This window comes from Mixophyes fleayi, chromosome 9 (assembly GCF_038048845.1).
Source record: "Mixophyes fleayi isolate aMixFle1 chromosome 9, aMixFle1.hap1, whole genome shotgun sequence".
NCBI classification, from domain to species: Eukaryota; Metazoa; Chordata; class Amphibia; order Anura; family Limnodynastidae; genus Mixophyes; species Mixophyes fleayi.
In genome coordinates, this window is record NC_134410.1 from 120,978,003 (window position 1) to 121,004,825 (window position 26,823).

The 26,823-nt window shown below is 44.5% G+C and overlaps 1 protein-coding gene across 2 annotated transcripts; it reads left to right on the forward strand.

Moving 5' to 3' along the window:
• The first annotated feature begins 529 nt into the window (after positions 1–529).
• On the forward strand, positions 530–24,989 carry RABL6 (RAB, member RAS oncogene family like 6). 2 transcript variants are annotated; one of them, XM_075185363.1, is made up of 16 exons: positions 530–634; positions 2,315–2,806; positions 10,094–10,228; positions 11,662–11,709; positions 13,530–13,585; positions 14,121–14,212; positions 14,885–15,025; positions 15,571–15,676; positions 16,675–16,778; positions 18,634–18,974; positions 19,602–19,755; positions 19,975–20,172; positions 21,194–21,401; positions 21,583–21,751; positions 21,894–21,949; positions 22,618–24,989. In XM_075185363.1, the coding sequence occupies exons 2-16, from the start codon at positions 2,677–2,679 to the stop codon at positions 22,810–22,812; spliced, it is 2,133 nt and encodes a 710-aa protein (XP_075041464.1). In that variant the 5' UTR covers positions 530–634; positions 2,315–2,676; the 3' UTR covers positions 22,813–24,989. The 2 variants fall into 2 exon arrangements, with proteins under 2 accessions (XP_075041464.1, XP_075041465.1); XM_075185364.1 differs by lacking the exon at positions 530–634 and adding an exon at positions 1,969–1,986.
• The last annotated feature ends 1,834 nt before the right edge of the window (positions 24,990–26,823 follow it).

A 26,823-nucleotide genomic window follows, 5' to 3' on the forward strand; every position in this document is an offset into this window, starting at 1 on the left:
CTGTACTGCAGTGATAATAAGGGCTGTACTGACACTGCAGACACTGCGTGCTGTATGGTGACACTGTGCTGTACTGCAGTGATAATAAGAGCTGTACTGACACTGCAGACACTGGGTGCTGTTTGAGGACACTACTGTACTGCAGTGATAATAAGGGCTGTACTGACACTGCAGACACTGGGTGCTGTGTGGTGACACTGCTGTACTGCAGTGATAATAAGGGCTGTACTGACACTGCAGACACTGGGTGCTGTTTGAGGACACTGTGCTGTACTGCAGTGATAATAAGGGCTGTACTAACACTGCAGAGACACTGTGCTGTATGGTGACACTGTGCTGTACTGCAGTGATAATAAGGGCTGTGCAGACACTGGGTGCTGTATGGTGACACTGTGCTGTACTGCAGTGATAATAAGGGCTGTACTGACACTGCAGAGACACTGGGTGCTGTATACTAAGCAGCACCTCAGTGCGCATGCGCCTCATCTCGGCTTGTTTCGCCCTCCGTGGTATTTTGACCTCTCCGGTCTCCGTAGCAGCTGCAGTTTCTCCGCCTTCTTGATGCTCCCGGGAGGAGGAAGGAATATAGGAACATGGCGTCGCCGCGGCTGCAGCTGGGAGCGAGAGGGACAGAGTAAGAGAGCGGTGCCGTGGGCCGGGCTGGGGGTACCCGGGTAGTGTATGAGGCCTCCGTCATTTAGAGGCAACACCCGGCGTAACCGGGAGGGGGAGCCCGCACCCCACATCTGTATGGGGGGGGGGCAACCACGTGACCTTACATACAGCTGTCACATTATACTGTCATACATGGTATAATACACATTATACTGTCATACATGGTATAATACACATTATACTCGCATACATTTAGTACATCTTATCCTAAGATACCTATTGTAATACTGCACACACTGGCATACATGCTATAATACACATCATCCTCACATACATATTCTAGTACACACCAACCTCTCCTAGATGTTCTAATACAGTCCATTGTATTATTATAAGTGTGTTTCCCCACCTGAATGTTCTGATATGTATCTTACACAGATATACACACTGTATTATAGACACAGATGCTCATTGCACTCCAGCAACTCCACATAGACATTATTGTGAGGTCTTCATATAAATCTGATATATATATATATATATATATATATATTTATTTTATTTTATTTTTCCCGGGACGTGGTAAAACTGACACATGCTCTCATGATACATGCACCATATCTGACTAAGAGAGAAGAAGCCGTGCCCTGACATCACTCTGCTGCACCAGCGTATGTGATATGATGCCTTAGTGCAATTCACTCACTGGCTGGATTTACTGGCACTTAGGACATGTGTTAAATGATAGATAACAAAAACTCCGTCATGGTAGCTATGCTCCGTGCATCCCTGGATCTACCAGTCATCAGGAGATTCTTTCTTTCCCATTTTTACCGATTTGATTTAACAACACCTTGCTTATTTCATAACAAAAACAAATCCAGACACAGCAAACCTAATCACAAGTGCTCCATTGCAGTCTTGTCTCATATGATGACCCACACAGATCAATGGTAGACCAGAGTAGACCTATCCTTCACTATTGAGGAAGGTAGCGGGGTAACATATAAGCCACTCAGCGGTGTTAGTCTTCATTTGATTAACATAAACTAAACTTATCAAAGCAAACATCTGGTTATGTTATAGTGTGTGCTGTACTATTGTATATGCCTTGTTTTTCACCTAAATCTGAAAAAATGATCTACATACCATAGGCAGTACATAGTGTAATTGGTGTCACCCTCTGCTGCTCCTTGCAGTCTCCTGAGACACTGGTGCCTGTTGTTTCTCTATGTTCTGCGCAAGCTGCATTTTGTATGACAATTTGACGACCTACAAGTCTGTACATGACTTGGACAATCAACCAAGCTGCATACAGAGAGGCGGAACGTCAAATTGTGCTGTTTGACTGGACTACTGAGGTCCGTTCAGGTGCGCCTCCATCTATATAACTTGATCATTTTTCATTTTAGATGGAGGACCCTCTTAATTTGCACTTTGCGTTCTGCTATGCACTATACATATCTATATCATGTGTTATTTTTTGTGTACCTTTTAGAGAGTTCTCAGAAAAATCTATGTAATGTTAAATACTTTCCTGTCAAAAATGACAAAAGTGTTCCAGGAGTGATACCTATTGCACACGCGCACCAGTAGCTTTGTTAGTTTCTAAATTAAGCTTCAGGAAGGATTTATTTTTTTTTACGTATTTTTAAGGTGTCACGTACAACTCATTGTATTTCTCTCTTCAAACTCCTAGGACTTGTGAGTCTGGCATCATCGGAAACTTCGGATTCCTCCGACCATCTCATTTTTGTTGACCGTTTGTTTTACCTTACAGTTGTTGTTATGTGTTTTTTGTGAAATGTTTACTGGGATCCTGGACGTGTTCGGCTGAGCTTTGTAATCTGGATTTTATTACCCCTGAGCAACATGGCGTCCCCCATCTTGTGATGTCCGATATTCACCTCAAGGTTTACCATCGATATTCTCTCCCGCCAGATATTGTGTTACTTGCTCCTTGTGTATGGAGTGAATTTTTGCTCCAAGGGTCCTATACTAAGAGGTACAAGACTTTCTGGTGATTGAGTGGGCTTGTCCCCCCCTTAAGATAAAGAGAAGATGTTTTCGGCTTTGAAGAAACTGGTTGGGTCGGATGTAACGACGCTGAGAGAGAAAAACATTCCTGCGGGACTGCAGTCCATGAATCAGGCGCTACAGAGGAGGTTTGCCAAAGGAGTGCAATATAACAGTAAGCAATGGGGGGGGCTGTGTTACTACACCTGACGCACGTTTCTGTCTTTAGGTGGGCTAAAATGTGTAGACAGTACTTAATATGCATGACAATTTATGCTGTCATCGGTTGGTTAAAATATAATACAACGACAAAGCAGCTTCACCTCTCTACCGTCATTGGGTTGTCCCTTTCCTTGGAACCTTCTTCCCCGGGTGACTCCTGATATACAAAGCAGGGCACGTTAAAGGTTTCCATCAAACCCACTACATTGTGGTGCCACATGGCAAAGCTTTCTATAAAATCACGGTGGTCCATTTCTCCAGCAGCATTGACTTCTCTGGGGGGGGATTCAATGTTCATCCCCAGACAACACGGTTATGTCCGACTGTGCATGTCGTAGGCCAATACGATACAGAATCTTAGCTCATTTTTCCTATGCGATAGGAGGGAAAATGAGCGGAGAATTGAGAAAAAAAAACTCATCTGCAACGTGTCTCTGTGGATCGTTCTGGAGAACATGGCGCCGTATTGTATACCCCTCTTTAATTTTAGATGTCTAACTATGGATTTGTTGCAGTTTGCTTAATGATGCCCTATAAATCTAAGGGTATAAATACACACAGTAGTGTCTTTTGTTGTTGTTGTTTTTTGTAACATTGATTCAACTAAACTGAATGCAGAATTTCATAAATGAAGCCTGTAGCCGATTAGTTATGCATTCCTCATGACCTGCATGTGATCGTGTAACTGCCTGATGCAATTCCTTCCACAAGACAGAGGACTGTTCAGGAACACACCTGATGGAAACAAAACCGAGACACTAGGGGGGGTACGTTTACTAAACTGCGGTTTTGAAAAAGTGGAGGCGTTGCCTATAGCAGCCAATCAGATTCTAGCTGTCATTTTGTAGAATGTACTAAGCAAATAACTAGAATCTGATTGGTTGCTATAGGCAACATCTCCACTTTTTCAAACCAGCAATTTAGTAAATATACCCCTAGGTGACCTCTAATGGTGATCTTTGTCCTAGGCTACTACTAAGGAAGTGCAAGTCCAAAACTTTGTTTTGTTTATCAACGTTAGAACCTGTTTAATTCCTTCTGTACTTGGAGGCAAAAAATTATAAAGCAGATAGGATGTTTTGTAACATTAACCCATTAACGCCGTTCATAATGCTTAATATTCTCTTACTAACTAGGTTAGAAACTAGGAACTGATCGTCCCATACATAGCAATATTAGTCTTTTATCGACAGCACTATCGTACAGAGAGAAACACTTATCAGTCTTCTTCCAAAGTCCTATGTTGTGAATATTTCCCCATAAGGAATGCAATTTATATGCGTGCAATCATATGTCCTAGGCAATTCGTTAATAGAAGTAGCGGTATAATTAGTATGCACATGTATTCCAAAGCAAATACACTTGTACATCTCAGCATGTGAGAGGCCAGCTTGTGGGAAAATATCTGTCTCTTGTAAAGTTCTGCGTAACATTTGAAACTAGATGAGTTTGTGCAACGTCGGTCAACTAATCCGGAAGCCACACAGGAGGACAGAGCCTCTAACGATATACGTACAGACGCGTTATGTCCACATCGTAGGACTTTTTCAAAGATATTCAAACAAAGGTGATTTACTGGTATAAATAGGTGCACACCTCCTTTAATAACGCATTGAGGTGCGAGTAAAAATTAGATGAAAAACCTTGCCTAAAATACCACGCGGAAGGTTATTGGGTTATTACGGAACTGAATCTGTCCCACTATGTACATAAATACGTGGGGTAAAAGAGTCTCTCTCAGTGGTTACAATCTATATTCTATCATCATCACCATTTATTTATATAGCGCCACTGATTCCGCAGCGCTGTACAGAGAACTCGCATCAGTCCCTGCCACATTGGGGCTTACAGTCTAAATTCCCTAACACACACTATAAGGATAATCATTCATCATGTACCAATTAACATATCAGTTGTTTTTTTTTGTTTTTTAACAAAATGCAAAAATGTTTCAGTTCACAATGATATCCCAGTCATTAAGGGTTTGCTAAAGGGTTATAAATCCATTTATTGTTGCTAGCCTACAAAAATTCAGATTGCTGTGTGAATGGTACGGTCTGTCAGTCCTCCGTACATTTAACAAAGTGACAATAGATGACGTCTTCCTAAAATGTTTGTGTGAAAGAGATAATACGGCCGGGCCCCCTGGCTTTTTAAAAAATAAATTCTCACACCACCACCCTAAATTATATGGCAATTTGCTCCCCCTCTCGTTCTCGGGGTATAATCAGTTACAGCTATAACCATTCTACCTGCGTTTCCACTGTAGTAATCTCATCCTTGCTTTATTTCCCGACAAATTGTACGGGTTGTGAGGCCACCAAACTTAAAATAAGTTGTCCCAAAATGAAAAGATATATTGTAACATTGTGAAATATATATATGTCTCCGTGCCATAATAGGATTTAAGCAGATTACATGCAATGTCTTGTATATCTTATGTGGCTGAGCGCACGGTCTTTTCTTCTGCTTTTAGCTATTTTATGCTCCAGTTATCTCCATTCAGTGTCCTTAAATTGACTCGGGGTGGTTTAAAAAAAAAAAACTAATGGCATTTAAAATGTACTTACACTTGATACACATATAACATTTACTGAATATCTTGTTTATCTCTCTCCAGTCCATAGTATTATGGCCCGTGTTGCATTTCTATATAAAGTACCTCAGTGGTGTTAGTAGCTTCTAGTGAGGGTAACGGCTACGTTCTCATAGATATGCGTACAATATGGCCGCCTGGACGGCGTGCCAGATGGCTGATGCTTCCTAGCAATCAAATTTGATTTGCACATATATGGTGTTTTAATATTTCATAATCTAAATATATATTCAATTTCTACCTGAGAGTTAGTATCCCAGGTACCGCAGCTTTACTGTCCTGCAGCACACATTATTGACCACCAGGCTAGCACGGTGGCTAAGTGGTTAGCACTTCTGCCTCACAGCGCTGGGGTCATGAGTTCAATTCCTGACCATGGCCTTATCTGTGTGGAGTTTGTATGTTCTCCCTGTGTTTGCGTGGGTTTCCTCCGGGTGCTCCGGTTTCCTCCCACACTACAAAAACATACTAGAAGGTTAATTGGCTGCTAACAAATTGACCCTAGTCTGTCTGTCTCTGTCTGTCTGTCTGTGTGTGTATGTATGTTAAGGAATTTAGACTGTAAGCTCCAATGGGGCAGGGACTGATGTGAGTGAGTTCTCTGTACAGCGCTGCGGAATTAGTGGCGTTATATAAATAAATGGTGGTGATGATTAACGGAAGAATACACCCTCTCAGCCGTGCAGTGCCGATGCGCTACTGGATTGAGCATTGCTGAGGGAAGTCCAGGACCGGACGTGGAATCTGTAGATTAAGCCACTCTTGTCTTTATTTTGCAACGTGGCTATGATGGGTGGCACGTGGATAAGTCACATTCCAGCCCCAGTTAGTTTAGTGTCAGATTGCATTTAGAAATCCTTGCCCTTGGAAGCAAATATAGATCGTGTACTCAGAGATTAGACGGAAAGTGACGACCTTTCTTTCCATGGACGAAATGATTGACGTCCTTAGTCGGATACACAGTCCTGGTGAATAAATACAGGACCGTATGTAGGTCTATCTATAAGTAAAAGGTCTGCACAGAATGACAGTCCTGTGGACTGTGTCCTCCTGACTGGCAAAAAAAACACAAATTTTGGGGCAGAAATGGCGCCAGTGTTTCCCAAACCCAGTCCCCGGGGACCCCTAACAGTGCAGGTTTTCCAGGTGACAAGTGAGATAATTACACCACCTGTGGATCTGTTACATTGTATCACTCAGTAATGATTACACCTGTGCTCCAACAAGGAGATAAGGAAAACCTGCACTGTTAGGGCTCCCTGAGAACTGGATATGGGAAATCCTGATAAAAACAAGTGTCTCACAATAGATGGAAAGTGAGTAGTTGACTTGTGTTTCACAATCTACTGAACTGTGACATACTATTTGTTTTTAATTTTTTGGGAAAACATTTTCATAGCTTTTCACATATTAATGTTGTTTGCATTTATATATTCTTTTTTTATGGTAGTATCTGTTTGTTTATATTATGTTTTCACAAGATTTATGTAGTTTTTTGTTTTTTATATCGTTCGCGTTATTTATGGCCCAACATTTGTGTTTTGGTTTTGTTGTTCTGTGATTCTGTGTGGATCGGATCCTTGCAGCAGAAGACTGCATTTGATTGGTTGCGCTGATTTTACCTAAAGTTTGAGTGTTTTTCTAGTTGTGTTTTGGGTCCTGACTGAGCCTGCACAGTAATTGCTGGTTAGTCTATTACAACTTGGTGTAGCTTACTGATGATACAGGGTTTAACCTGCGCTTCCTTGGGTCCAATCAAACTGGACAGCTGGTGGCAAAAGGCATCTGCCGCAGTGTTATTGCAGATACCGGTCGCAGTCATTAATACACTGCATTTCATCAGTATCATCTGATTGGTTGACATGTGCAGCAATTTGTGGCAGGTTTGGTGTTTATCAGTCCAGCTGGCTGCCTGAAGTAGAACCTCACTGATAGTGAGAGTGAATCCATTTCCATGACAACAGAATTTGTATTTGGCATTTTGTGTTGAGTTCACACAGTGCCCTGGGTACTGTCCATCCAGGGCCGGACTGGCCATCTGGCACTTCTGGCAAATGCCAGAAGGGCCGATGGCCAGATGGGCCGTTTGCTAGCTGGCTGGCCCCATTGCTCAGCGCACAGACTGTCATGCCGGAATTCGGCATGACGGTCTGTGCGCTGAGCAATGGGGCCAGCACTACACTTACTGATTGCCGCGCGTCCCCTCCTCCCCTCCGATGAAATGAATGGATCTGCCGAAGACTGTCACATGGGACGTGCACCATGTGATAAGTGCAGTCCCATGTGATAGAAGACACTACAGAGCGCACGATGACAGATTTTGTGAGTGTGACAGGGGATCTATGACAGGTTTTGTGAGTGTGACAGGGGATCTATGACAGGTTTTGTGAGTGTGACAGGGGATCTATGACAGGTTTTGTGAGTGTGACAGGGGATCTATGACAGGTTTTGTGAGTGTGACAGGGGATCTATGACAGGTTTTGTGAGTGTGACGGGATCTATGACAGGTTTTGTGAGTGTGACAGGGGATCTATGACAGGTTTTGTGAGTGTGACAGGGGATCTATGACAGGTTTTGTGAGTGTGACAGGGGATCTATGACAGGTTTTGTGAGTGTGACGGGATCTATGACAGGTTTTGTGAGTGTGACAGGGGATCTATGACAGGTTTTGTGAGTGTGACAGGGGATTTATGACAGGTTTTGTGAGTGTGACAGGGGATCTATGACAGGTTTTGTGAGTGTGACAGGGGATCTATTACAGGTTTTGTGAGTGTGACAGGGGATCTATGACAGGTTTTGTGAGTGTGACAGGGGATCTATGACAGGTTTTGTGAGTGTGACAGGGGATCTATGACAGGTTTTGTGAGTGTGACAGGGGATCTATGACAGGTTTTGTGAGTGTGACAGGGGTTCTATGACAGGTTTTGTGAGTGTGACAGGGGATCTATGACAGGTTTTGTGAGTGTGACAGGGAATCTATGACAGGTTTTGTGAGTGTGACAGGGGATCTATGACAGGTTTTGTGAGTGTGACAGGGGATCTATGACAGGTTTTGTGTGTGTGACAGGGGATCTATGGTAGGTTTTGTGTGCGACAGGGGATCTATAGTATGTGTGCGACAGGGGATCTATAGTATGTGTGCGACAGGGGATCTATAGTATGTGTGTGTTTGGGCCAGTGTATGACTAGAATGTGTGTGTTACAGTGTAACTATAGTATGTTTTGTGTGTGACAGGGTATGACTATAGAGTGTGTATGTGTGTGACAGGGTATGACTACTGTATGTGTGTGGGGGCCGGTGTATGACTATAATGTGTAAGGGGGGAGGGTCTTAATATAATGTGGGAGGTAGGCTATTAATCTAATGGTGAATTGCAGGTAGGGGCTAATTATTGGGTGCTATTTTTTTTTGTGAGGTGATGGTGGGGCTATTTAATAATGGGGCCTAACAATTTAAGATGGAGTGATTGGATTTTTAATTTAATGCTGGGGTGGTTTGGGAGCTATTAATTGAATGTGGGGCTATTTGGGGAAAATGAGGTCTATTTATTAAATGTGATTATGAGTTAATGCCTGGGGGGGTTGTGGGAAATGGATATATTTATTAAACGTAAATGCTATTTAATTTCTTGCTGGAGTTGTTTGGAGAGAGGTAAATAGTTTTATTTATTAAATGGGAATACTTTTTAATGTCAGGGCTAGTTGGAGAGAAATTGATGTATTTATCAAATGTGAATACTAGTATTTTAATGTTGGGGCAGGAGTGAGGCCTAATTTTAAAACGTGGATGCTATATTGATTTAACACCGGGGCTAAATTTCATGTACTCAATTTTTTTTTTAAATAGGGCATCCAACATTCCAGGATCCAGACAAGCAGCAACTGATATAAAGACACCAGCAGCCACAAGTGGTGACAATGACAAGACAGGTAGGAGAGACCAGGACAGTCTGCCAACTGTTCTGAATTTGGTGGGTGACTGTCCCGCTTAGTCAGGATTTGGTCTGACTACAAGAACAGTTGGGAGATATGTCCTGCTTCACACTGTACTGCTTGTTAAGGCAGAACTGCGTGCACCTAACAGTAGTGCACACAGTATTGCCTGTGTATTTGTCAAAAATGTGTCTAATAGCCAAATTACATCATAGGAGCCCCCCTGACTTAAGTACCCGGGCCCCCCGAGCCTTAATCCAGTTCTGGTCAGCAGGAGGAAACTGTGCTCCCAGTCCAGGGCAGGACACAGCCTGCAGAGCAAGCCGAGGAGATCTAAGTTGCATGAGCTTTATTAATCTCGTGAGACTAAGAGCTTCCCTGCTCACTCAACAGGAATGTCAGCAGCATTAGAAGCATAGATAAGTACAGTGGGCTGGGGGTGTCATAATGTGTCTGGGGGTGTGACGTAATGTGGATGGGGAGGGCCTGATAAATGTAATGTTTTATTATAATGTATGTATCAATGCACCATTTTGACCACGCCCTCAACATAATGTAGCCACGCCATTGGCGGCGCACCAAATGCGCTGTGGCACGTGTTTTTTTTCCTGCTCATCAACAGAGGTGGGCCCGTGTGCTTTAAATGCCAGGGCTGATTTTTAGTCCCAGTCCGGCCCTGTGTCCATCTAAACGGCTTTTTCTGTATTCCAGTGAAAATTGTCATCCGGGGGGACAGAAATACTGGGAAGACCACTCTCTGGCATCGGCTGCAGGGGAAGAAATTTGTGGAAGAATATATTCCCACTCAAGAGATCCAGGTCACCAGCATACACTGGAACTACAAGAGTAAGAGGCCTGCAACTCTCCTGTGTATCTACCTGTGTACCTACTCTCTGTCTAAATTCTGTCTTGTCTCTCGCCTCTGCCCTATCTGTCTCCCTTAACTGTTCCTGTGTGATTAGAGTGCTATCTGACCCTCTCGTGGCTCCCTATGTAACAGTCTCTCTTCTGTCTCTCCTCTCTTCCTTAGTAATTGTCTATCGTCCCTCTTATACTGTATTTATTTCTCTGGCCAGAGACTATAACATTGTCATTTTTCCTTTTACCTATCTGTGGTAGAAGAGACACAGAAGTGGCTCCTCCCTTAAAACTCCCCTTTAAGTCTCCATTTTGTTTCCCAGAGGGCTCAGAGCTTTGTGCCTTCATTTATTTTTTTTATTTTATTTCATCTTCTCATACTGAGAAACAATTTGCTCATTGTCCTATGAGCCTGGCAGGAGGGTGCCTGGTACCCCACCCCTCTACCTGCTCCCAACATGGGAGTACCGTCACCCCCGTTACTTTTTCCAGTCGTTGGTCAAGTGTAACCGAGCATGAGGATGGATGTAACCAATTCCACTCCAACGCCCCCTCCGATTCTTCCGTCCCATTCACCGCAGGGTCGCTGGGGGGCGAGTCCTGATTGTTGGCCACAGTTTACTCCCAGGTGCCTTTCCGAATGCCCAGAGTTGCCAAAGGGAGTAAGGTACAGTGTTCGGAATCTCACCGCAGTTCGTTTGGTCACAGGAGGAGAGTAGTGGAGACTGGAAACTTTCCAAAATGGCAACGCACCTTATGGAACTACAACGGAGGTAATATATGAAATTAGAGTCCTGCAAATTCCCATCTGAGCGCGCAGGAGCGATAAGGTCCAGTTCCCGTGAGACGGTTAACAGGAATACTTCTGCAAGAAGCATCCCAGCTGATATCGTGGCCAAAACACAGACTCCTCCTCTACAACACGTGGTCTTTTCTCGTTTGCCCACATCTGTTCCCCTCTTCCCCCAAATTCTTTGAATGGTCAGATTCTCCAACACACCTAATTCTAATCCAGAATACCAGGCCAGCTGTGGATCTCCTAGATCACTTCCGTCCGTGCTGTTTTACAGTAGCGCGTGCGTTGTTCCTTTATGATACACCAGTCGTCCTAATGAACGCTGACGCGATGACCGTTATAAGTGATGACATCACAGCTGGCCTGTTATACAGATAATCTTTACAAGAGTTTGCACATATTGGCAGCGCTTGTATGTTGCGTGTCTATTACAGTAATTCGTGTACAGCGCTGACCTGCTACAGGGATTACTGTGCATTATATTATTATATATTATATTCTTTTAAATAGATGTTTTTTTACATAAGGTTAACCCATTGCTAGGAATGGGAGAACTTATTCCGACTATAAAACAACACTCAGATTGGATCTCACTGTAATCTGTCATTATTTCTTGTGTTTGCAGCCACTGACGATATAGTTAAGGTGGAAGTCTGGGACGTGGTTGATAAAGGTGAGTTCATCTGCTCCCTGCTGTCGCTGCCCTAGGCATTGTGAGCGAATACACCCTAAATTATTTATTTATAAACCCACCTACTCCTGTCCCTGTATCCAACACTCCTCCCTTCCCCCGCCCAGTACTTGTAATAGAAACTGGCAGCAAAAATTAAATAAAGTGATAAATATTTCTGTGCTCTGCTGACTTTGACATTGTTGTAATTGTTATGCTGTAAATTAAGGTTCCAGAACACCCCAGCTACTGTCTTAAGTATTTGGGAATGTGAAGGGTCTTTGTCACTACTTTTGCAACTCCCATCCTCCAACTGTTTAATGAATCAAAACCACTTTATGAGTTCCTGGTATAGCCCATAAATTGGCTTCTTCATCGTAGATTTGTTTAAGAAAGAGCAGAAATTCGGTCCAGCGCTTTCTCGACACATCCACTTCCTGAGAATACAGTGATGTACGGTGTCCACCTTGCACAAAGTCCAAGATGCTTCCACTTTAGCACCGTCCCCTTCATTCGTTCTAACATTTCTGGTTTTTTTCATGCCTACCGCTTAGGTTATCCTCAGTATGGCTTAAGCCTTCCTGTAAAAGTAGGTGCAAAGCGCCCTTTCCAGCCTTGTGTGTCATTAAAACTGCATATATATGCATCTAGCAAAATAAAAATCATGAGGCATTGGTTCATATTTTGATGAAAACATTTAAGCCTGCATCCCAGTGTCAAAGGCTTCCTCGTTGTATGCAGATCCTACACTGACCTATATGCTTCTAACGCCATTAAAATGCAGAATCAGAAGCACTAACCTTCCAGGTACAGGGGCTTACATCTAGCAAGGGCTGGCTTGTCATCCACACCTAACAAGACCTTATGTAGACCTGATAGCTGCTAAGACGACACAAGGCAATATTTTTAATCAAAATGAGAGACGAAATAAGCCCGCGTTTATTTAATCCCATATTATACATGATACCTACTACTTGCCGATATAAATGCCTTATATCATCATCAGCAGCAGCTATTTATATAGCACTACTAATTCCGCAGCGTTAAACAGAGAGCTCACATCAGTCCCTGCCTCATTGGAGCTTACAGTCTAAATTCCCTAAGACAGTGACGGACGGACAGCAGTCAATTTGATAGCAGCCAATTAACCTACCATTATGTTTTTGGAGTGTGGGAGGAAACCGGGAGCACCCGGAGGAAACGCACACAAACACGGGGAGAACATACAAACTCCACACAGATAAGGCCATGGTCGGGAATTGAACACATGACCCCAGTGCTGTGAAGCTGAAGTGCTAACCACTAAGCCACCGTGCAAAACAAAAAGAAACCGTTGTCTCATGTCAATTTAAACACTGGTTCGCTGTTCCACTGATGTACAGGGTGATTCAAAAGTCGCAGTACACCCTTTTATTTCAAAAACTCTACAGGAATTGGGCCGATTGGCCGATTTCAAGATGGCGCCCATGTTTGGTACATACCGTAAAAGATAGACCACGTCACCCATACCTTACTGGAGTATTCAGGTTTCCCAATTTCCTGTAGAGTTTTTGAATTAAAAAGGGTGTACTGCGACTTTTGAATCACCCTGTATATTGATGTTTTTCCTTACATCGGGCAAACAAACACAATTGCAACTTTCGATCATTTGCAAAGTGTTTTTTGTGCTGAATAATTTTTATGTTTTAAGGATTAAAGTGAAAACCAGCATCACCTGTAGGAAGCACATTGTGCTCCTATGAGGTGACATGGATCCCTTCCCACGTATAATGATAATGTGTATTGGATGTAATACATTTCTATGTCCTGCTGTTTCCTTCCAGGTAAAGGTAAGAAGAGAGGAGAGAGCACATTGAAACTGGAAAACGAACCCCAGGAGGTGAGTTTCTTATTAGGAGATTATGGGTGACCTCAATGCTGATTTATCCCACTTCCTAGGACCGTTATTAAATCTGAGTTACTCAGGTCCTGCTTTTAGTTTCAAGAGAGGTGGGGCTTTACAGTGTCAGACGTCTGATTGGCTCTCTAGCTGTCAGTCACAGTCTGCTACCTTACTGTAGCTATGTTGCTGGAAGGTTATATTATATGCGGGTGACCTGGGCGGTCAGGAAAGTGTAACACACCAAGGGGGAGGGTTCCAAATTAAATACAATTACAGGGAGTCCCCGTCGCCCCGGCACCGGTCTATTGATGTGTTTTCTGCAGCCGGTGGAGCATCATACACGCAGCATCTTGATTGGTCAAGTACTGTGGACACATGACCTTCCTTCAAACTTCTACTGCAATCAGTGCAATTAATAAGAGGCCGGGGGGATTCCCGAAACCCTTGCCATCCTGATGCTTGAAGAATGCAGGTTTGGGATATAAGCAGCCGCTATGTGTGTTTAGCGTTGACCACCTTGATGTGTTTTTAGGGGGACGGTGACTTAGCGTTGGATGCTGAGTTCCTGGACGTCTACAAGAACTGCAATGGCGTGATCATGATGTTCGACATCACTAAGCAGTGGTACGTATATCCCTTATGCACCGTGTGCTGGCCACGGCTTTCTTCCACGTCGCTTGTGAACCAGCGGTGTCAGATAACCATCTTCAAGTCACGTTCTATTGATTTATTTAAGCAATTATTCCTGGTTGGAGTCGGAGGCATTAGTACTAATTAGGATTGTATGCTCTCGGCTAATCTTCCCTGTTGCTGAGCTACGAATGAAAGGGGAGCGAAACAGATTGTTAGTGTTAGATATGTAAATACGCTCTTTGGTGTATTGTACCTTTTTTATTTGTGTGTGTCACCCACGCTGGGTGACTGGGACCCTTTAAATCAGGCCTGTCCAACCTGCGGCACTCCAGGTGTTGTGAAACTACAAGCCCCAGCATGCTTTGCCAGTAGACAACCTGTTGATAGCTGGAAGGGCATGCTGGGACTTGTAGTTTCACAACATCTGGAGGGCCGCAGGTTGGACAGGCCTGCTTTAAATCGCTCCTTAGAATGTTCGGCTTGTTCTTCCTAGAAGTGTTTGCCACAATTAATAATTATTGGTATTTAAACAGTATCTTTAATCCAGCCAGTGGCACTGGTTACACATAGACGAGGGGAATCCACTTACCGCTTTCTATTCTTAAACATACAGAAATGTGTGAGAGCTGACAATTCTTTCTTGTGTCTTATGTTGGGCGACAGGACCTTTAATTACATCACGCGAGAGCTGCCCAAGGTGCCCAGCCATGTGCCGGTGTGCGTGCTCGGCAATCACCGGGACATGGGAGAACACAGAGTTATCCTGCCCGACGACGTGCGAGATTTTATCCAGAGTCTGAACCGGTGAGTAATAAGATGGGATAGTGCCGGATCTGACCCATGGTTATCCGATCCCCGGTTATATTCTTTTATGTATTCGCTAAGGATGTGCTCCGTTCTTCTACTTAAACCTGCATTACCGCCTAGCTAAAATATTTTACTAAAGTGTCTAATTGGATCTGCTACATGCAACCGTGAGCGGGAGGACCAATCACAAGCCACAATCTCTTGTGATTGGTCATCTCTCGCTTTCTCTTATAGCCTGGAAAGCCCAGGACAAATCGGCTGTACGGAGCAGCCTCCAGCGCTCTGGCTTTGGGAAGCGGAACCTTGGTTTAAAAGTATTATTAGGTGGTTGTTCGGCTTTCATGTTTCTGTCTGACAACTGGGGTGAAAACCATTGTTTTGGTGAGAGAGACTGGCTGTATGTTATAGGGGCGTGATTATATCTTACCTGCTCTCCTTCTGTGTTCCTATGTCCAGCCCTATATAATATATATATTATTGTATCCTATGACTGTGCTGCATTAGATAACCATCCTATCCCTTCTCCTCTGCTTCCCCCACAGACGCCCTGGTTCCTCCTACATCCGCTATGCTGAGTCTTCCATGAGGAACAGCTTTGGGCTGAAATATTTGCACAAATTTTTTAACATCCCTTTCCTCCAGCTCCAGGTGAGCCCCCTGGACCCCCCAGCTTCGTTCCTAGCCACAGCTCTCTAAACTAGCATTGGAAGGGGTCAGTGTTGCTTTTGCTGTGTATTTTTCACATCACAGTACTGGACAAAGTGGTTATCACAGGACTGTTGTTTACGGATTGTGTTATTATATATACACTAACCCTGTTACTACATCTATCACCCCATTTTCCTTTAAATCTCATGTTTGCTCCAGGTATCTTAACCCCTCCATCTACATCTTTGCCCATCCAAACTGAGCTCTCCATCTCTCTCGATTGTCCCGTTGTTCTTTCTCTCCTCTCCGTCACCTAACCTAGTTTCCCATTTCATTTGAAGTTCCCAACAAATAAAATAAATCCAGTGGTTGCTTGTAGACTCCTGTAGCGCGGGCTCCCAATGTAAACACTGTGTACACCCGAGATCAGCTGTGCGTCTGGAGTTTCAGTCCCGGTCCTGCCGTCGCTCACCTGAACCCAGCCCTGCGTCTGGAGTTACAGCCCCCATCGCCGTGCCTGTAAAGTGAGCCCGCAGGGAACTGATACCTGTTCGGTCTAACTTATTTATTTGTGGATAGAAATCCGACACTTTTAACCCTCTGCGTCTCTGGAGGTCGCGGCTGCACATTTTCAAAACTGTAGGTCGCGGCCTCCCGGAGGGATGGGGTTAAAGGTTTTGGTTCTTATTAAAAAAAAATAACCCTTGTTCATACTAATGGGGATCTCGCTGAGGGTGGTGGCTTGACAAGACTGATAAGGATTTAAAATCACCTGCACAGAGCAGGAGAGAGAGGATCTGCTGTAGGGACTGTGACAGCCGTCGGAGGAGCAGAGGTAAGTACGTTTTTTTTTTTGTTTAGTTTCTTTGTTACTGAACTCCAACCAAAACTAGACCGCTGCTCGCTCTAGATTGACAGGTTGAGGGCGGAGGGGGGGGAGGTAAAGTTTGGCAAACACTGCGCCCGCTAACGGCTTCCTTTCTCCTTGTGCCCCACAGCGGGAGACCTTACTACGACAGCTGGAGACGAATCAGCTGGACATTGATGCCACTTTGGAGGAGCTGTCCGTGCAGCAGGAGACTGAGGACCAGAATTACGAAATGTAAATGACTCCTTCGTACCGTAGCCCTGGGTTTTAAGGCAGCTGGGTGTGGGGTGGGGCACACTGAATTATTATAGGGTCCAACTGAGACAAGGGTTCGCTAACTATTGCAGCCGGGATTGAACCCCTCTGGTTCCCAGGCCATAGGTGTTTTGTTCTTATAATGTGTAATATAGTCCAATGTTACTGATAATAAGACGGGCTGATTTACTATGATCATTATGTTTGGATGATGTAATCTGGATCTCCGGTGTGTGCAGCTGACTTGTCTCTTTATACAGATATCTGCAGGCTACATGTAACTCATCCGGTTAATGTGTGTTGTCCCCTAGTATGTAGCGTACATAATAATCACATTTACTCCGTCTGTAGTTACTAAACCAGGCTTTCAATGGAGAAAGTAGCTGTGATGCTGCTGTATCCCAGGCTTAATGTTAGGTCAGCAAGAACTCAGTGAGGATAACTTAGGGGATGTACAAGGAGCTTCACAAAGAACTTTGCTCCTTAACTCGGTGAAGCGCGTGGTGTTGCCTGTTGGTGCTACTAGTGGAGGGAGGGAACTGAAGCTGCTCCTCTCTCCATAAGTAACCATCTGCACTAAGCCTTGTACTTCTGGTCCTAGAGATCTAAAGTGTCTGATACAGTCCTTACATCTGCCCCTTGTGGTCATCTTTATTATCACATGTGTGCTCACACGCTGTGCTGTCTCTTATTACGCGTGTGGGTTATTGTTTGCACAATATTCCAGTAGAAGGAGATGAGTGTGGGAGGCAGTGTCTTGTTCACTCTTGTGAGTGTGTTAGTGAGGACAGGGCTGCATGTGACAGGGGCAGTGACATGATGTGAGGAGGGGAATGGAGGCAGCAGGAAGCCACAGACTGAGAGTTATATAGTGGAAGGAGCAGGGTCCTACAGCAGCACAGAGTATATCAGGAGATGAGTGATGTGTTAGTGAGGATAGCGTTGCATGTGACAGGGGCAGTGACATGATGTGAGGAGGGGAATGGAGGCAGCAGGAAGCCACAGACTGAGAGTTATATAAGTGGAAGAAGCAGGGTCCCCCAGCAGCACAGAGTATATCAGGAGATGAGTGATGTGTTAGTGAGGACAGGGCTGCATGTGACAGGGGCAGTGACATGATGTGAGGAGAGGAATGGAGGCAGCAGGAAGCCACAGACTGAGAGTTATATAGTGGAAGGAGCAGGGTCCCCTCTACTACAGTAGTGATATCAGGCTCCTGTCAAACTAATATAGGAAGAGTGTCACAGGTGAAGGGGTGTTCATATATATATCCAAGCTGTTAAACTTGCCACTTTAAGGTGAATTATAGGGTAAATATTGATAAAATACAAGTAATGTGTAACTGCATCAAACCCACTTTCAGGTAATTGTTTTCATCACTGATGACTGTACATAGAGGCTAATCCTGGTCTGGACTGGACCACCCCAGACCTTTAATATACCGGCATTGTCCGGATAAACTAGAATACAGTATTTTTTGTAGTAAAATATTTTTTTTATTAACCTATTAAAGACTGAATTGTTAATTCAGTTAATATGTTGGATATCTGCTTTATGTGGTACTAGTTATTGGTGTTTAGGATCTAGCAGCTCAGTGACTACGTTACATATGTCACACAGATGTACAGTGTATATTCTAGATCTCGTTGTGCTCTGAGCTGGCGCCTCCAGACTTGTACAACGTCTTCCCACTCGCTCTGGGCTCATTAGTGAGATGACGTTTTCCATCTCTGCTGCTTTCATTATTTCTGTGTGATTCACGACGTCTCTGACACTGACACAATCTGTCACAGAGATGTTTGTCTCGCTAATATCTCCCGTACGTCCTCCGCAGATTCCTGGAAATGTTAGAAAATAACACACGTCTGGCTTCTCCGGTGGCAACGAACGGACAAAGCTCATCGCCAGGCTCCCAGTCTCCAATGGTCCCTATAAACTCGGGGTCTCCTGACAGCTCCGGGCCTGGGACACCCCTTCAGATGCCAACTGTGGTACCAGCATCCCCTGCCCAGGCTGCTTCCCCCCCGCCTCCAGAATCGGACATTCCTGAAGCCCCCGGTCCATCTCCCTCCACGGTGTCTTCTCCGCCATTATCCCAGCAGCCTCAGCAGAAGCGCGGCTTCATGTCTCGGCTCTTCGGCACCACCGCACCTGAGACCGCGCCGGCAAAACCAGGTGCCACCGCAAAGCCCAACAGACAGATTTCCCCCACCGGACACCTACATCCCCCACTGAACACCTAGATCAGGCCTGTCCAACCTGCGGCCCTCCAGGTGTTGTGAAACTTCAAGCCCCAGCATGCTTTGCTAGTAGACAACCTGTTGATAGCTGGAAGGGCATGCTGGGACTTGTAGTTTCACAACATCTGGAGGGCCGCAGGTTGGACAGGCCTGATCTAGATAGTTTCTTTTTTTTTTATGTATAGTTTGGGATGCAGGTCATTAACGTAAAGCTTACTCCCAAGGAATTAGTGACATCATGGAGGTTTGAGGCACCAAGTGCCAATGCCTCACTCTTGTTACTAGTTCTTAGTGAATTGGCAGGCTGCGTTTTGGTTCATCCTCTACTGTATGCGAGCGGCCGGTCCATTTTAATTCCCTAAATCACTTCATTGAGGGCTGCATTAGAATGAAACGGATGCCGGTTATTGCTCTGTTATTACCAGCTCAGCCGTACAGTACTGCTTAGTATTGTCATAACGTTATTCCAGTCCCTAGCACTGTAGCTTCAGGGTTTTCCTTTACTATAACCTTTTGGTACGTTCTCATGACCCACTGACCCTGTTTTGTTCTTCTCCTTCAGCCGAGACCTCGTCGGCAGCCGGCCAGCCCGTAAAAGTCCAGAGCGTGGAAGACTTTGTCCCTGAAGAGAGCTTAGATCGCAGCTTCCTGGAGGACGGCTTGCTTCAGAGAGAGCAGGGGAGGTCCTCCCCGAGACAGAGGAGAGATAGCGACAGGTCTCGTCTATATTAATTCGTAGAAGTGTTCTAGGAAGAGCTGATGTATTCTATAGCCTGAGATATAGTTGATATAGTTTCTGTTAATGTTTGTCTTCACCTCCTGTGTCATGTGACTCTGTCTTTCTCCTGTCACGTGACCCTATCTTTCACTTCCTCTGTTGAGTCACCGCTCAGACATTCCTCTTCTGTCGTGTGACATTGCCCGTCTCATTGCAGTGACGTGGATGTGCCCGGGACGAACCCAATGGTTGCCGGCTTTCAGGACGACTTGGATCCCGACGACCAGGTAGCCATGAAATCTACTCTCGCTGTCATCCCTAGTAAGAATTTCACCCTGTCCAGCGATGAGGAGGAGCCTGCTCCCACTGTGCAGATCATCAACGATGAAGACATCGACGCCGACATATACACTTGGTGAGTTGAGCGGTAGGAGGTTTACAACGTGCAACACACCACGGTCCTAGTTGTAAATCTGTATTTAATGTTTTACATAAGTAGCTGTTTCCACTAGCTGCATACGAGCAGGTCCCATGTTGTTCTGTGATGCGGCAGAAGCAAAGTAGAATGAGAGAGGAGACTTCCCCCATTGTGATTGTACATCACGCAGACACAAAAACTCTCCAAAATATATTTATACAATATATCATCCTACACTATACAAAAAGAAAATCTAGTTTTTCAGCGCCCAGTTTAGACATCCGTAACCGTCCAATTGTTAAGCCGTCCTGTTGGACAAACTCATGTGTAGTTATCTCTTGACAAACCTGCCATTCTTTCAGGATAGCCTCAGACTATCTTTAAGAAGGTGAAATTTCAAGATCTTTATTTCGTCACTCCCTATACTGTATATATTACTGTTCTCCTCCCTTTGTATCCACACCAGCAATGTCACCCAGCTATACTGCATTAACTTGTTTTCTAACTGTTGGCTACAGATCCCCTTCCACTTATCTGCCAATTGCTTGCAGTGAATCTGGTGGCCGAGTTCCAGTTGGCATAAACTACAGCATTGACTGGGGAGGTTTATTCAGGAAAAATCTCGGATGTATTCTGTAGATTTATAGCCGTATTGATCAGTATTAATTGGCTGATTGATAGCTGCCTGGTAATCTCAGCGGCTCTGTGTTCTATCATCTGCTCACAAATCTCCTTCCGACAGAGAACAGCAGTAATGTCCTTGTGTAGCGCTGCAACCTCTGTTCTATCCTCACATTGACCTTGTTCAACGACTGCCCCCGCTTGTACGTGAGCGATAAGTGCACCTTAATTCTCCTAGTGTAGTCTCCGATCCGGGACAATAACATTATTTTCCTCCAGCCCTAGTGAGATTACCTATCCTACATCAAAATACAATCCGATGATCACTATTATCCTGTGATTGATTATCGGTTAAGATGTCTGTGACGTCCTGATGACGCGTTTTGTTGTATTTCAGGAATCCCTCTGCTCCATCCGGCCTTGAGAAACAGAACCCTCTGTCCGCTTTGGGTCAGACCTCCACCAAAACCAAGAAAGGACAAGCAAAAGTCCAGGAGGATTCCGAGAGCGATCAGGAGGGGCCGATCGCCACTCAGATGCTGTCCTTTATCATGGACGACCCCGATTTTGATAGTGAAGATTCCAACCGGGTTTCCAAAACGCAGGTGAGTCGGAGCCACAGTCAGAAATCCAACGATGAGTAGGGTTAAAAGTTACGGATTGTGTTTTGCAATTGAAGCCGTTTCTTTCCCTTTTATGTGAGTTTAGTCTTTTCTACTAATGATACAAATCAATGGGCAGTGTCCGCATTAAAACACGTGATGATTTAAGGCTCTGTTCCTGCAGGAAGAATTCCCGGCTCTGAACAACCTATCAGACAGCTCCAGTGAAGAGGTGGTCTCCTCTCTCCCTCCACCAGTGGCAAAGCCCGTCGTGCCCACCTTCAAGATGAGGGAAGATTCAGATCTCTTTGGTCTGGGGTTGGAGGAGAAAGTGACGAAGGACGTCGAGGAAGGTAATATCTGCAATACCTACGTTTTCTGCCTTCAGGAGCCCACAAGCCCAGCTATATATAAACAATACTTCGTTGTCCTGGCTCTGATTTCACTCATCTCACTCTTTGTTTTTCGGGTGTTTTTCCTACTTTTATTTTCCAGATAAGGGGAGCAAGACCACCAAGGAGAAAGCTAAAAAGAAGAAGAAAAGCAAAGAGGTAACATATGCTAAATTGTAATCCTTAAGAGAACCAGTTCTAGAAGAGAAATCTGAAGACTTGGCTTAAAATAACGTGTGTATTGTGTTATGTAAGAACTCAGCGGTCCAGGTAATAGCGTTGTTATGTTCGTTTAAAGCTCCGAGATAACGAGCAACCACAATTTAGAGATTTATTCCAGGTATAGTTTGTGATGACCTGTGATTCCAAGAGCGGACAGATTATATTGCCCAACCAGATTTCTAGAAGAGGACCGTGAGACCACAGTGTTTCTGAGAAAGACCCCTGAGTTTTATTCATTTTATAACTGGAACGGTAACATTTGGGTTACAACGGTACATTACATAAAGTCCTCTCCTTATTTCTGAGTAGTTTATCTGAACCACACTCGCTCCTCTTGTTTCAGCTGTGCCCTCTTCCACTTAGAATGTAATCTCTCCAATGAGCAGGGTCCTTCATACCCTTTGTTTTCATGTCTGCATTTATTTTGTCTACCTCGCATTTCCCTGTTTTATGTATGTTCCATTTTCCCTACTGTACGGCGCTGCCAACGACTGTGGCGTCTTACAAATCTAGGATAATAATAATCAGTTTCATGTTGTCGGTCTTCAGTGTTTCATCTCTCTTCAATTCTCCCTGAGCTTTACTTTTCCTTTTGTTCACAACAGGCTCCAGAAGAAGAAAAATCGACCAAGAAAAAGAGCAAACACAAGAAAAGCAAAGAGAAAGAGGAGGGGAAAGAAGAGAAGAAGAAAAAGACCAAGAAGAGCAAGGGGAAAGACGAGTTTGATGAACTGGAAGCGTTTCTGGGTGGAGGTGCACCCAGCAGACCACGTTCAGGTGGAGAGTATGAGGAGCTCTAGGTTGACCATCCAGTTACCACCTTCTGCTCCTCCATGGATCCTGATCTCTACTTCCCTCAACACGTATTCAATCTAGAGCCAGCACAACCTTGTTCTTCTCTACGGCGGTGCTCGGGGTACAAGAGTTTCTAGGCGAAAAGGAACCAGTTGTCCATGGTCTCCATGGTCTCCTTGCCCTCTTCCTCCATAGATCTTGATCATGTCTCCTTATCTATAGCTTGGCTTGGGAAAGGAACACTAAAGGGTGTATACCTGGGTTGTGGTCACCTTCAGGAGGGGTCCGCTCCTGTTATCCCCTCTTTATGAACTGAACCTATCATGGGAACATTATTCTGAATTCATTCCGGTCACCACTGATGAAGAGCAGGAGCCTCCTCTGAGTGACTGGGGAAAGGTTCTCCCCGTTCACATAATTAACCAACCAAAAGCCACAACAAAGGGCACTCTGCACTAAACCACATGCTGCTTGATGACTCACTACACACTTCCATATATCTCTGCAGTCTAACTCGTTCAGACTTTGAGGAGTTGAGGACCAACTCAACGCTTTTCGCTTTCGGTGTTCAAAAGGTCCAACGTTACTCCTACCAGCATGTGTCTGACTGCAACAACTCTCCACTGATGTAGACGGTGTAGTCATACTCAGTATTCATTTTTATTGCCACACATTTTGGTTTGGAAAGACAAACACTATAACACTTATACAACCTTTTCTCTTTTTTTTTTTTTTTTCTATGTTCTTCTACAATTTATAATTTAAGTCGCTTATCTTTGTGGATTGTTTTTAACCTGGGTGAGTGCATTTGGCAGTAGAATTGGGTGCTGACGTCGGTGCCAGGGGCGGACATTCTATCTCGTCTCCAGTATAACTGGAATTCCTCAGTTGAATTAAGTTTATTAAGCGGCAGGCAGAGAATTATTGGTTTTATTAATCGTGAAGAGGTGAAAAAACCTTTTGACTTTCCTATTTTTGTGTTGTTTTGTAGTGCGTTTTGTTTTAGTAGTTTCTTTGTCCCCAAATTTTGTGTTGGTCCCCTTCACGTTTGAAGTGATTAAGGTACTTTCTAACTTTTTAATCGTGGTCAAAGCCATGCTATCTCCAGAACCATGTGACTGATTTCGTTCTAGCCTGCCCTCCCTGTTCTTATACCCGCTTCCCAGAAGCCACTGCTCTCTAGAATGGTTCTTTGTCAGTCGGCACCCTTCCCAGATGGTTTTACCATTGAACGAGCCCCACCCTACTAAAGAAACACTCCATTCACCAGAGATTCCCAGTTGTGACATTCTACGGACCCGTGTACAGTCATTTGCTTGTTAACTAAAGTCTGTATATTAAACTTGTTTCCTTTTGAAAGATTCGGTTTACAGGAGATGGGAAGGATGGCGGAGGGGGGACGCTATTGTCCACCGCTAGCTTGTCCCTCTTCTAGCATAAATGTTTAACGTAGATCCATCGTCTACACAGAGGGGGTGACAGCTGAGCGTGCAGCCTATCGGCTCACTAGGAACAAGTGACATCACTGAGGCGAGGACTAATTCCTAGCCCATTGATAAGGCAGAGTACCGGTGTTGGCCGCCGCTCTGTCTATGCGATGTGTAAAATTCATATTGGGCCCTTGATTTATACTACATATTCAGTTTACACACGTCTATGCTATGATCTTTGTGTGTTTATTTGCTGAATTCGGTGCTGATGTGTTGGTCCATTGTGTCAACCCTCAGCTTAGGATAATATTGGTTTTTCACAGTGATGGGGTCTAGCAGTGGAATCCTGTATCTCCCGTTTCCAGCGCAGTTTACAAACCCCTATTAAAGCTTAATTTTTTTTTTATTTATTTTTTTGTTAAAGCTTTATTGACGCACATATCTGGTCATTGCTACACCCACCTTTCTGGAAACACAGATCGATCCCTTCATCATGGCGACAGAGAGGGAAAGATACAGTTAATATATTAAATTCTCTGTCCAAATGTCGGTCATTTTGTTACCCGGCTCTCCTCGTCCAGGCCCCTCCATTGATGCGTGGGCTCAGATTGGCGTGTTACGGTTATCATGTGCCAATGGGCACCCATGTTGTCACGCACACAAGAGCTTGGGGTGAGGATAGCATTCACCGTTCAGGACTATTCTGCTTTTAACTCATGGAAAACCTGCAAAATAAATGAAAATACATTGTGTGTTTAATGTCTGGTGTCTTGCTGCAGCCCTGTTTGTGTTGTGTTATATATCTGTCACGTGATGTCATCATCCGTCCTAACTGCGAATAGAGACAAGTAGATCCCGCACCTACACAACGAGGCTTCAGCTTAGTGTTAGAAAGGGGCATCCTAAATGTGTCTACTTAAAGGAAGCAGAACAAAGGCCCAGGGATCACTGTATCAATCGGAGTTATCTAGAACTGCTGATTTACTGTGTTTTGTTTTTATTAAAGGCAAAGTCCAATGGGTTTAGCCTTCAATGTAATTGCCATTTTAAATACAGACGACAAATCGCCGAAAAATTGATGGTTTTCGATAACGGTCAATTGATACCTTAACCTTCCCCCCAGTGTGACATTTGCCATTGTAGCCTCGAGGGGCAGGAGGGTGAAGAGAATTTTTCCTGACTCCAAAAATGCCCACGGGATGAATTTGTCATATTAACCACCCAGAGCGACCAGTTACCATTGTCCTAAGCTGTAACCTCGCAATAACGGAACCTGATTTGGGTTACACTGTACATCTATAATAAAGGGTATGTTTCTACAGGTTCACCACCCGCTTTGTAACATGAATTAGTCTCTAATCCTCTGACAGATCTTTCACACAGGCGTCCAATCAGGATTCAGCGTGCGCCCTAACAGGCTGTTGTATGTGATTTAATATTGACTGCCTTCAACATAACTGAAGTGAATGGACCTGTACACAAATACACTTTCTCTTCACTTCGACAATATCGTCATCAGTTATTTATATAGCGCCACTAATTCCGCCGCGCTGTACAGAGAACTCGCTCACATCAGTCCCTGCCCCATAGGAGCTTACAGTCTAAATTCCCACACACACACACACGTCAACTTTGATAGCAGCCAATTAACCTACTAGTATGTTTTTGGAGTGTGGGAGGAAACCGGAGCACCCGGAGGAAACCCACGCAAACACTGGGATAACATACAAACTCCGCACAGATAAGGCCGTGGTTGGGAATTGAACTCATGACCCCAGTGCTGAGAGGCAGAAGCGCTAACCCCTGAGCCACTGTGCGGCCCACATCCGAGCTATTGAGCGTCAATGTTGGGCACCGTATCGGACAGTTCTGTGGGACCGCTCCTCAGGCTCTGTGCTGCAGGGCCGCTGTGAGAACAGCCTTTGAACAAATAAAAACGAGGACAAAGTGTGAGGTCGTCTCTCCGTTTGGCAGGTGTTGTGTGTACAACATTGATCTGATATTAAATAAGTAAATACATGTTTCAGCTCCCCGCTGACCTAACGCTGTGTTCTATCTGATGACATTTGTGTAATATCACTGCTAGGACAGATGAGCGATCTGTCCGCCCGGATTCTCTTTCCGCAAAGAACACGTTGCTATGGAAACCTCGGATTCCCCTTCGGTCTGGGAACGTCCCTCCTGCAGCAGCCTCTATATTTAGTTTCTCTAGAAAATACTTAACACAGTATCGGCCTCTCCACCGAGAGCCAAAAGATTAATTCACTCAGGGCCGACGACAAGTCACACTGTGGACATCTCTGATTAGCCACAAGTATGGCTAACGATCTAACTAATGAGGGCTATCCCCCAAAATATAGGCTTTGTACCTGTCCATACAGTTTTATGGGGGCCAAGTTGTGTTTATAATTTTATCTCTAGACCCCCAGTGGGTTTCGGGGGTGATGAGCACAGGGGAATGTATCGAAGTAATTCACCTAGGGGTTTTAGGTGTGAAAATATGACGGCCTATCAGTTCAGTGCCTTATGATTATTAATCGTACCTCATGAATATTAATCAGGCTTCATGAATATTAGTCAGGCCTC